The following is a 12,529-nucleotide window of genomic DNA, read 5'->3' as shown; positions in this document are numbered from 1 at the left end:
ATTAAACAGCTAGTATCAGTAATGGTAACCATGATATCACAGGATTGTTGTAAAAACCCAGCTAATTCATCATTGTTTTCTTAGGAAAAAAACTGCTGTCCTTCCCTGGTCAAAAACTTTACACGCCTCTGGACTCTTATCAATGTGGTTGACATTTAACTGCCCTCTGACAGTATTGTACAAATAAAATAAATTACTGCCTGCCCACTTCAATTAATCCTGAAAAAACCTCCTTATTCAATGTCCAAATCAATTTATCTTTATTGTAACAATTAACTTTTATTTATTTCACACTAAGGCATCCCAACCTTCAATCAAGGTTATTTAGTACCCAGCTACGTTCCAATTTTCATTAGGTTACAACCTATTAGAACCTTTTTTTTAAATTTGGTATGTAATTATATTATCACAATGATGTGCAATCTCTCTGTGATTGTGGGCAATCTGACCCAATCTTGATTTCAGTTGTAAATTACCAGAAACAGGTGCTTCTGATTCTCATTCCAGATCTTCTATCAGGCTCTTTTTGGACACGGTACTTCGATACTTACTGGTTAGTGTCCCCCTGCCTCTATCACTTACTGGTTTAGTGTTGGTTTCAAATCTAGGTGTATTTATTCTTTAACTTAAAGTCCTTTAGTTTTCTTCAATGATACTTATTACACAGAAGCATTTACTTTTAGATGGTTATTTCATTCATATGTTCATTTCTATTTATGAGAAGTTTAGGTCCCAAGTTATCTTGCTATGATTGATTAATTTCAATAGTACAAACCCACTCCAAGTATTGTTCTGCAATTGTATAGGTAACTCTAAGCTTCTGTTTGTACAATTGGATCCTTTCTGCATTTGTTATCTCTAATGCTGTTAAGTGTAAAATTCTCTTTCTTTTCTGCATACACTTCAACTACTTTCCCCCATATTTTCCTTACTTTACAATTAATAATTTTGTCTTTCAAAAAGTAGTTATTGCTGAAGATTGCTCTACATCACATGATTTCCTTGCTGAAGGAAAAAGAGTTAAACCAATTTCTTGGGAAATGCTGAATGTCCTTTCATTTCCCTGTTACTTCAAGATATTGATATAAGAATGTCTAATGAGTGTATCTTGTTCCTATTTTTGTATAATTTTGATTATTAATTGCATGTTGATTTGTTCTCAATTTGTGGCTTGATTCTAATTTTTCTGACCCAAATTTAGTTTCATTTACTATTTCAGCTGAAGTACATAATTCATTTGAATTATTAACCATATGAAACTAATTCACTTTGACTTTATACTGCTACCTCAGTAAGTTATTACCTGAAGAATTGAATTTGATTCAAATACAACTTCCATAATGCTCTTCCATCTCTTTTGGGCATGTATCTGACTCTGGTAAAGTGTATGTTGTGTGGACCTACCTAGTTCTATAATGATGTTTTCAGAATTGTTTTGTCTGTTCTTGTGTGAATGAACTTAAGTACACATACACTTTAAAAACTGTAGCGTATTCTATGGAAATGTTATTTCAATGGTCATGATGTAGAAACTGCAACAAAGGAAGAAAACATCTGGACTATACCAGTATTTCTTCCTGATCCCACCTTGTTTTGCTTACCCTATCACTTTCTATTCGCTGCTTCTGTGTATTTATAATTTTTCCTTTGGTACACCTGTGCTATCCACAATGTTCAATTTCAATCATCAGTGTAAAGGTTTCTTCTGGATTTATTAGTGACCATCTTAAGTTTCTTTGCTTTCCCTTTCTGGAAATGAATAAGCACCAGAAAAATGATGGCTTGAATTAAACTCCTTAAGTTCTGTTGTAAATGAGGCATGGTTCTGGGAGATGTTGATGTGGAGGGGAAACCCTTGTGGTAGAAGCACAAAAGTTTAATCAATTTTTTTTTATTGTGGACTTGAAAGGCCCTACACACTTTGAAGAGGGGTAGTGGTGAACGTGTAGATGTAGTAATTGTAATGAAAAAGAACCCGAGTTACATGTCATGTGACACTAGCACCCGTACTGCAAGGGAAATATCTGTACTTGTATTGATACAGCTGCAAGAAGAGATTCTAAATATCAGTTTTAAGAATAAGGTAGGGGGAGGAGTGGCAAAAGGGAGGCATAAAGATGTTCCTATATTAGCAATGGGAGGAGACAAAGTTGGTCATCGGTTGTGTTGGGCAGGGGAGGTAACGTGCGAGTGGCAGGTCTACCTGGCTACTGGAAGTCAAAGCATACTCTGCTTCCTGTTTTGCTCGCCTCGGACTAGGTGCTTTGGTGGCTTCTGCATTGACTAGACAAGTCATGGATAAGGTTTGCCCAATTGTCCATAGTCATAATGGCTTTCTCGATGTTTGCTTGACAAAGGTATTGGAGTTTTGCTCTTCCTGTTGTGGAAGTTCTTGAATTGGCCATAGAGTACAGACTTCAAATGTAATAGTCAAATCCAAAGGGAAAGCCTCCCCTCTGCAGTTTCTGAGCAGGAGTGCCTCTGTTATGAGGTGTAGTGTGCTATGAAAATGCTGTGAGGTTGGAACCATTTTAATCCAAGCCTGAAGTGCAAATATTTCTGATCATAAAAGCTACACCCATTTTTAAAACTGTCACCAGATGACAAGTACTTCTAACATGGTGTTTACAAGCTATAATTTCATACTGACTATTTTGAAGAGTTCTTGCGTTGCTTTAATTCTGCAGTTGTATCTTGTGAATATTTGTAGTGTACTTGTTTAGTGGTATTGTGATTTTTGTGTCAGAATGCCAAAAGGATTTGATGGAATCGGGGCTTTTACGCTTCCCCATGGCATGAGCTCTAACAAACTTCAGTAACAAAAAGAATATTCTTTTAGAATATTACATGCAGTGTTTTGGCAGCTTTTTAGAAATGGAACACTGATCATTAATTAACTTTTTTGGCTCCATACTTCATGATGGCTGCTATGCAAACAACAAATTCCTCAATATGCTTCCCGAATTTGCCCTATCAGAAATTGAAGAAAATACAACAGTGGAAGTCCAATTGTCCCTTTCTTGGATTTTTTCCACACTTGATCGTTGTGCACTAACATATCAGTGAATGATGCTGGCACTAAGTGTTGGTGGTTTGGCAGTCTTACATACCATCTTTAGTTAAATGCGTTGTTCCTTCTGTAGATGCTTTTAGACTGGTGAATTCATGGCACTTTGTTTTATTCCACTCGTGTACAATTACTTTGTCAGAATTTGCTCTATTCCAAATTATTGGATAATTCAAAATACTGTATATCAAGCATCACTGGAAGTTCTTCTGATTGGGGGGTATTATCTCTTTGAATTGAAGTCAATGCCACAGATCTTGACCTGATTAATTCAATGTATGCAACTACTGCACTGTGGCTCCCTGAATAGCTAAACATCTGTGGGTCCACTGAATCAGTTTTGAAGTATTTTGTTCCCAGTGTAACCAAGATGGAGCAAACAGATTTAAAATAAAAACAATGCGTACAATATTTACTCAATAGGTAGCTATTTAAAGATGTAAGCACAGAAATAAAATCATTGATAGAGGGGAAGGAGTGAATTAAATTTGCCCATGGGAATCAACAGACTGATGTACATGAAGTTAGCCGAAGAACTGTTGATAAAACAGTGAGCCAGGATCTGCAGGGAAAGAAAATTGTTTTGAACTTCACAAAATTGCTCCAATAAAATTAGGTCTTCCCACTAAATGCATTATTGAAGGTTCCATACCCTTTTAAAAAAAACTACTCAAACATGGTGATAATTCCAAATATACCAGTTAGACAAAGTTTTGAATTCCTCCTAAAAGTTACCAGTTTATTAGAACTGAACAGCTGCCATCATGAATACTGCAAGATATTAACCATCAATAATCAACATTAATCACTTAATGTACTAACCCAAAGAAAATCTGTGCTGCCAATAAAATTGGCTCAAAAGCAGGTTGTGTTTTCAGCTAGGTCTAAACGTGCAAGTAGCTTGACAAACTCTGCAGTTGAAATTGTACAAGACAATATTTCTTTTGGCATCTCCAGTCTCACCTTTGTTTCCGACCTCTGTGCTGACGTGGTGGTGGTTCTTCTTGGGGATCCTTAAAAATATCACAGAAGATTGGCTTGCACTTCTTGAAGATGACAGCAGAAACGATAAAATTCCTCTCCAGCTTCTCAGTACGTTCCCGGAGTTCTTGTGACAAGTTTGCCATGTCTGCCCATTTTTGCATTTTATTGAAGAACTCTATCAAACTGAAGCACCCCCAACAAAAAAATTAGCAATTTCTGTGTATAATGCAATGACATTAATTGTTTGCAATAACTCCATTGGGAGAGTTTCAGGTAAAGATGTTCTTTTGTAGTGGGATTGTGATCAGAAATGGGCCAATGAAGGCTTCCATTTGCTTATTAGACCAAGTGTTAAATTGTTGCCACATTTTTTAGACTGAGCTGCGTTTTAAGCATTGTAGACAGGCCCTCAAATGGCAACTACTATTTTAGTCATAGTGCAGAAACAGGCCCTTTGGCATACCAACCATAAAGTACACATTCTGCAAATTCTGTTATGTAGGCTTGCCATTGATTTTGGGGTGCCTTGTAACTTTAAAGCTAGATACATTGAGAAAATTATCCTTTGCTTTTGAGACCGATTTTAATCAGGACTAGTCTTAACCTAACCCTGTCCAGAACAATTGATATATATAATTCCTACCTGAGTTCCGAACAGCGTAGGATCTTTCTTAAGGAGACACAATTCCCTTCTACAATTCCTCTTCCCACTGATGGAATAGCTTTTCTACATGCTACATACAAGGCACAGGCCAACCAATGAAGATCTTCTCCCTGAAATAAAACAATCTCCAAAATATGACTAATGAATAGATAAAATTTAATAGAATACATAAGCCACATAATTGAATTGATGACTATCTTGTTCTATCAGTTGAAAGGAGTTCTGTTCTTTCATTTTGTTTTCATTGAATGTATTTTTTTGCTACAATTCAATAACCTGCAAAAATGATAATGTTTTCAGAAGCTCGGGTGGTTCAAATATGTAGGGGTATGATCAGTTTGAAGTGACCTGAATGTATAAGAGAGCCAGATTTATTCGCCTCTGCTTAACTGAGGTGTTGAAGAAAAATCAAAGGTCTGATGCAAAGGCTGCTACAAAGCACATTGCAGGAAGTGGTCATCAAACAGCTGTCTACAAGCAAAGCAGCAAGGTGTCAGCTAAACAGTTCAGGCAGGTAGTATATTATGCTATCTAGCTAGTATGCACCTGGAAAAGAAGACAATTCCTTAAGGAGCTCAGCCAGAGCTAAGTCATTGGTAGATCATCTGTATGAGGTAGGACCATAAAGGACAGGAAAGGAATAATTACATAGGCAAAGGAATATTGCAGGACACTGCCCTTGGCTTCAAAATGCCTGTCACTTTTTAATCCTCTGTTCCACTTCTACTCAGACCTACATTTGGTCTCCTACACTGTTTCCAACAAAGTTCAACATAAGCTCGAGGAATAGCACCTCTTTCAACTCGGCACATTACATTCTTCAGCGCTCAATTCAAATTTAAATATTTCAGATAATCAGCTATTCCAATCTTGTATTTTTTTTTTCATTTCTCCCTCATTTATACCACCGCATACACTGTTATGCAATTGATTTTGCCATCCTCTTTCTGTCTTTCAATCTCCCCTCGCCCCACCTGGGACAGACTTTACCTTTTTTATACCCCTCGCCCCTTTACCCCAACATTAAACTTGTTTCATTTCAAACTTTTTCTACTGCTGAAAGGTCATGAATCTCAAACTCCACGGATTCTGTGTGGGTTCTTGAGTTTTCTCAGAATTCTGATTTTTGTTTTGGATTTCCAAGATCTGTGGCATTTTGCATTGGGCATGTTGCTTCCCAAGTGCCAGGGGCAGGGCATCACTAAGTCACTCCAGAAGATCCTGATGGAGGGTGTATAGTGAGAGGATATAGCCCATTTTGGTACCAATGACTTGGGTGGGAAGGAGGACTAAGGTCCTGCAAGCAAATTACAAGGAGTTGGGGATCAAATTTAGAAAGCAAGACCTCAACTTGGGTCTACTCCAAGTACCATATGCCAGTGAGTAAAAATAATAGGATTGTGTGGATGTATGCATGACTGAAGAGTTGGAGCAGTGGAAAGAGCTTTAGGTCCCTGGTTATTGCAACTGCTGTGCAAGACAGCTGGGCCTCAATTAGTACAGGGAAATTTGTCAGTGACATAGAGAAGGGGTTTTATACAATTTGGCAAAGAGTTTCAATCTGAAAAGACCAAAATTGGAATATGGAAGACTAAGGGTTCGTAACAGTTTGGAAAGTGGATAAGGGGAATGAATAGATGGAACATAATACAATATTGTGGTATTTGCTGAAATATGGCTTAAAGAAAAACGGTAGTTCAGCATTTCTGATTTATGGCATCTTCCTATGAGAATAAGAGGTTAAAATGGGTGTAATATGGCTTAGGAAATAACTGCAGGTGAAGAAGGATGAAATTATAAAGATGAGGCTAGTTGGGTTGAACGGAAGACAAAAATAGCATGGTCTCCCAAAAAGTCAGAAATGGAGCAAATCTGAGTGCCTGAAGGAAAAGAGTAATGGTAGAAGATTTCAACAAACCTAACTGTAACTTGGACAGTAGCAAAATAAAGAATATAGAAGTAGCAGAGCTCTTAACACATTTAAGAACTTTCAGTCTTAAAAAGCATACCCAACCAGTACTGAAAAGTTTAAAGAATAAAATAGGCAAATAAAGGTCAGCATTAGGGAAGCATTTAGTGCAGCTATCATAGCTCAGTTGGACTTGGCATAGTTGTGGAAAGGAAAATTGCCTCTCACTCATCAGGATTAAATTCCATCTGCCATTGTTCTGACATCTTACTAACTCATAATTCTGTAGCCTCTGATTATCCTCACACCACCATCAGATTTCTGTCCTTGGCTCTTGGGTATTTGGGCAATATAAAATCATGACAGTCTGCACATGTCAAGGTCCTCTGAGAGGATCTGAATCTCCAAAGGTGTTTCATCCACCATCTATCCTTTAGGTCACTGGTTTGCTGTTGGACCTCTAGGTTCAGATGCTAACACGGCTTTCTTTTCCCCTTTGTGTATGGTGGTTTCTGTCTAAGAATGAATTGTCTGCAAATAATCTGTTCTCATCAAAGCAATCCTGCTGTTTTCTGGTAGAGAAGCAAAGATGCTAATTATGATGAATTACAGGGTAGTCCACATACTATGATAGCCTTACAGCTCCTGTTGACTGTAAGTCGTCTGTTGCCTGTGAGAAGCTTCCCTTAAAACCATGAAAATTGATTTCCTTTGCCATTGTTTCCAGGCCAGGCTACTGGAAATAACAGCAGATGTAGTGTTGGTCAGACCAGTGATCCATTATTATATGTTCTGGTCTGGGATATGTGAACATCCTTGCAATGACTCACTTGAACTATGACATAATTTAACAGGTGCTAGTGCCTAGATTGAGAACTGTTGTCATAAGCTCTTGCACTCGTCTCTCTGGCACAACACTGGTTATGACAAGATCATGTTTCAAGCATTTTATCAGAAGCAGACACTTTGTTCTTTCCAGCCCTGGTGCTGAAGCCTTACAGAGGATCTGTCCTATCTCTGGGACACAGTTCAGGTTTTTGCAAGGTCAGCAGAAGTCATCTTTAGCCTGGTTGATAGATTCTAGGGTCTGTATGTACTGATGCTAATAGCATGCTGGTTCCAGGTTAGTGAACCACACAATTACTAAATGTTCAATTAATCCCAGAGAGAATTTGAGATGCCAAACTAGCTCATTCTTGACTGTTTGCCATTCCAGATGTCTTGCTTTCTGACCTGGTCATCTGCCCAGTATGCTGCCTATGAAAGCAGAGTTATAGATCTCAGCATTTGAGCTTGTAGGCTATGATGGCAAAGTGACATTCAGGTTAGTCTTGTTATCCATGAGGGTCCTGAATTTTACATTGTGGAACAAAGTTGTGGAGTGACATTTACTTTAATGTGGTGTGGCTGCTGCATACCAGCTTACTAGATGGACTTGACAGGGTAAAGATTTGGACTAGTGGCAAGGGGCATAGGGTGCCTGAAGACCAGACTCTGCTGCATAGATATTAATTGGTATGCACATGCAGAGATCTGCATGGATGCATGTGCACATAACATTGTAAACATTTCCTTAAACCCCCTTTCCCACTTCATCCCCAAATCTCCTCTTGGTTCCATGCCACTTCACCTAACCTCCCACTCTGACTCCTTCACCCTCTTGCACCCTACAACCATGTTCTCTTCTGAAGGCATCCCATCCCCCTTCCAAATACCTCCCTCCCTCCTTGACCCCAAGGAAAAGCTTGGGGTCCAGCCATCACTCCAGACAGACTTTTCCCAAAGGTTACTTTAAGAACAGCTTATTCAAAGTGGGGTCTTATTGATTAAAATATAGATTGAGGATGATTGGGTTGACTTAAGGGAAACTGATGTGGTAGATGAAGTTTCTGTTGGTTAGAGAAATGAGTTCAAAGGGTCATGCCCTTTTTAAAAAAAAAAGGGCAAGTCTTTTTGGGACAGAAGGTAGAAAGCCTCTATTTCAAATCCAGATTGTGTTTCTGAAAGAAAAAAATGTTAGGTCAAATACTAATGATATCAGAGTAAGATTGAAGTCACATTTTAATTGAATGGCAAAACAGACTCAGAAGCACAGAATCTTATTATCTTAAATTCTAAGCCATCCTTTCTTTCCAAATTCCCCTGGTTGTAAAAGTGTGCATAATTACAAGGTTAAGTGGTCTGGGTCACTGTACATCTCTAGTCTCTGACTGCTCTCTTCAAGTGAAGATTTGGTAAACTTTCTCAAATTTGACGATCTCAAAACTATGCTTTGTGACTGGGTAACAACACAGGAATCAGTTGCTGAGTGTCTGATCTTAAGGTAGCCTTATCTGGTTCATCTTCCCTGCTGAGATGAGGACTCTTCAACTGGCTTTTTCCAGCTTAACCTCACTTTCCAGGCGAGGGTCATTCTCGACAGTTCTTGGAATTGGAGGATCCTATTCTAGTCCATCCTATTCTGCTCCTCAGCATTAAGTAGTTTCCATGTGGTAGGTAATTACACCAGCTGAATTTCAACATGCCTTCCCTTAAAATCAGCTACATAGAGGTCATACTGTAATTTCCTTCCAACTAAATACTAGGAAGACTGAAGCATTTTTCTACTTGTCAAAAGTTCCTTATCTGCCAATTTCACTCTTTCCATGAACTAGACTGCCTGTAACTTTGGTGTCATTTCTGATCATGTATCTGCCTCGTAGATACAGGCTACTTTTGCTTCCCAAAGCGCTGTCCATTTCCAACTCCACCTCTATTCCTTTTAAGCTCTCGAGACTTAGTCTTTCTCTACCCTCAAGTATGAACTTTGCCCATTTTCCAACTCGCACTACGTCTTGTTTACTCTTCTGTTATTATTGAACTTCATTAGTCTCTCCTCTCCCTGTTTCTAATCTTTCAACCTTTGTACCTCTATTCTTGGCATCGTGCAAGGTTTTGATCAACATTCCTCCACCAGTTCTAGGCCCAAATTTTCAATTTACTCTAGTTCCTTTACCATCTCCTTACATTGCTCTGAACTTGGCAGCAAGAACTACTTTCTGCTTCCACTATCCTTTTCCTGTTACACTGCTTAACACCAAGTCTCTCTTCTTGGCCTCCATTTTAGCTAGCCTACCTTTTACTCCAAGACTTTGCCCCTTAGTGTTGGACTCCTCAACCAAGGGAAACCTCCTCCCTGCAGGAATTGTAAGTTTTAATGAAATCTTCTCATTGAAGATGGATATCTTTCAGTCCAGATGAAGGGTCTCGACCAGAAACGGCAACTGCCCATTTCTCTCCATAGATGCTGCCTGACCTGCTGAGTTCCACCAGCATTTTGTATGTTGGGTAGGACTGTACTTGTTGCATTCTTGTGTATCTAAATGTATTCTTAGAATTGTCAACAACAGCCTTGTGTCCCACAAATCTGGTATCCCCAAGGATTTGGCTTTGACCCTTTCATTCACATGCTGTCCTTTAGCAAAAACACAACACCCACATTACTGTAATGGAAAAGCAAGTCGCCCTTAGACAGTCCCCCAGGCTCCAACATAAACAGGATGTGGATTGGTTGCAAAGGACATAACCAATGACTGAGCATTTCAGACTGTTGGTAAAGCAGGAGCCAAACTGAGAGGACTGAAGCAGCAACCATGTAGCTTTGTACAATTTTACTTCCATGGCCTTAAAAGCAAATATTGTTAAATTGTTTATTGCTAATATTTGTAACCTATTTAAAAGTGCCAGAAATGTGTATGATCAGTCCACAATGTAGAACTGAGATGTCATGCTCTGGAGAGGATTATCTTTAAATAGGTTGATCCCTACTACAAATTGTAGTCTCCTTATTTCTTAGAGTAGTTGATCAAGAGGAGACTATTGAAAAGGTAGTAAATTCTGGTGCGTTTCTATTATCTGGATAATGCAGCTGGATAATTTGATTTGAAGCATAAACCCGAGGGCACGTCTTGTTCTCAATGACATCCCCTTTTTTTTGGTTTGGGGGGGGGGAGAGGGAAGAATCGAATTCGATAAATTCTAATTCATCCAACTGCTATTTGTGAAACTTAGTTGTGTGCGATGTTACCCCCAAAAGGTGATAGTTTCCCCAGTAGTTTCACAGCTCTGGGATACCGCAAAGGATATTACGTTTTTCCCCAAATTAGTGTGCCACTGAAGCTCAAGGCACCGATTCAAACATCACTCCGGGTGGTTTGATACAAGGCATGATCAACATTCTGCAAGTTTTTCTACGGAGTGTGGTGGAAGCAGAAACTCTACGGATCATTTGAGAAACTATTGGCTGCTGCGATGGGGTGAACTCCACTTCTGTGGCCAGGGGTTGGACGGCCTTGCTCATTTGTATATGTGAGTCACAAGACCACAGCATAAACAACCGACACGTTCTTCCGCTCCTGCTGCTGCTGGAGGAGCGAGTAAACACTTCTCTTCGCCACAAGCATCATTTGTTTGGCCGTGTGATCCGGAACAAGGGCTCTGGCAACCTGGAGGCAGGCTGCTGCAGCTCGGACGGTGTCAGGGCGGTGGTGTGAGAGGCACGGCCGGTTAGCAGGCCTACTCCCTGCTCAGCGCCAGACACGCTCAGGCCCCTCGGGGAAAGCAGAACAAACAGAGGCGGGAGGAGAGGGTTAGGTTTATTATGCAACGTGCATCCTGGATTGTGCTGCAGCCGCGTTAATGCCGACGGATGCAGGCGGCTGGTAGGCAGGGCCCCAGCTGTCAGCCGTGTGTGTGGCGCCGGCGGCGATCTGTCAGCTCCGCTCAGCCACTCACCTCCAGCGTGTAGTTCTTGCTGATTCTCTCGTAACTGGCCCAAGCCTCGCACCTCGCACATTCGTCCATGTTCAGCTTCTGACACAGTTCTTCGAACCTCTGCTTGGTCCGGCGGCTGCCCTCGCCGCCCTCCTCCTCCTCCTCCTCGCTGTTCATGCTGCCTGGGCCCCCGCTCCGGTGCCGTACGACAATCCCGGGATGGCTGGCTTCATGCAGCGCCCGTGGGCCGCTCTGTAGGCATTTAAAAAGACGCTGATTGACAGCCGGGCCCGCGAATGGCACGACGCTCCGCTCCCGTCCCCGACGTTTCATTGGCCTGCCGTCGCCCCTCGGAACACGCCCTCGTCGTGCTCTCGCTCGCTAGTGGTCAGCAGCCACGTCAATCACGGCTTTGTCTTCCGTCGCCACCCAATGGTGCGGTTCTTGTGGGTGAAACGACGTAACCGAGTGTTGGAGAGTGAGGAAGGAGCTGTGGAGGCTGCAGAAGCTTGTGGTAACCATGAAGATCTGACCTATGCACCAACCCTTGCTGTGGTTTGGTAAACGTTCTTCTCCCATGCTGAGAAAATTCCCAGCGGCTGTCACAGTGATCGGATAGTCTTTAGACGGAGTCGTATTCTCTAACCTTGAGAATGTACCCCGACGGAAGCTCTGACGTGCTGGATGTTTTTCCTGTGTCTGGTCAAGGGTAGTTTGCACTGTTTTGGGTTCTACCAAGATGTTCTTGTAATTGAAACGTACTCAGTGCGCACAATGCTGAAAACTTCATGAACTAATTAGAGTCGTACAGCGCAACTTCGGCCCAACTGGTCCATGCCGATCAAGATTCCCATCCAAGCTGGTCCCCTTTGCCCGCGTTTGGCCCATATTCTTCTCAACTTTTCCTATCCGTGTACCTGTCCAAGCGCTTTTTTAAATATTGTAATTGTACCTGCGTCAACTAGCTCATTCCATACACTGACCACTGGGTGAAAACGAAATCTCTCCCCTCTCACCTTAAACCTATGCCCTCTAGTTCTTGATTTCCCCAACCCTGGGGAAAAGACTGCACATTAAATTGGCTAAGGGTATGACAGGTGAAATGGCGGGGGAGGGGAGAGTGATGTTATCCACTTTGCTTAAAACAGAAAAG

General features: G+C 41.0%; 1 protein-coding gene across 2 annotated transcripts in view; it reads right to left on the bottom strand.

Annotated features, from left to right (window-relative positions):
* Positions 1-11,839, bottom strand: part of rbl2 (retinoblastoma-like 2 (p130)) — a 116,717-nt gene extending 104,878 nt beyond the window's left edge. The window contains exons 1-3 of one of the 2 annotated variants that reach the window (XM_052028383.1): positions 11,398-11,839; positions 4,695-4,825; positions 4,031-4,234 (exon numbers count right to left, since the gene is read on the bottom strand). In XM_052028383.1, the coding sequence (XP_051884343.1) occupies positions 4,031-4,234; positions 4,695-4,825; positions 11,398-11,709 (647 nt within the window). In that variant the 5' untranslated portion in view covers positions 11,710-11,839. The remainder of the gene's footprint in view (positions 1-4,030; positions 4,235-4,694; positions 4,826-11,397) is intronic. The other variant, XM_052028385.1, reaches the window with a different exon arrangement.
* Positions 11,840-12,529: the final 690 nt, after the last annotated feature.

Source organism: Pristis pectinata, chromosome 13, assembly GCF_009764475.1.
Source record: "Pristis pectinata isolate sPriPec2 chromosome 13, sPriPec2.1.pri, whole genome shotgun sequence".
NCBI classification, from domain to species: Eukaryota; Metazoa; Chordata; class Chondrichthyes; order Rhinopristiformes; family Pristidae; genus Pristis; species Pristis pectinata.
This window is presented reverse-complemented; position numbering and strand designations above follow the sequence as displayed.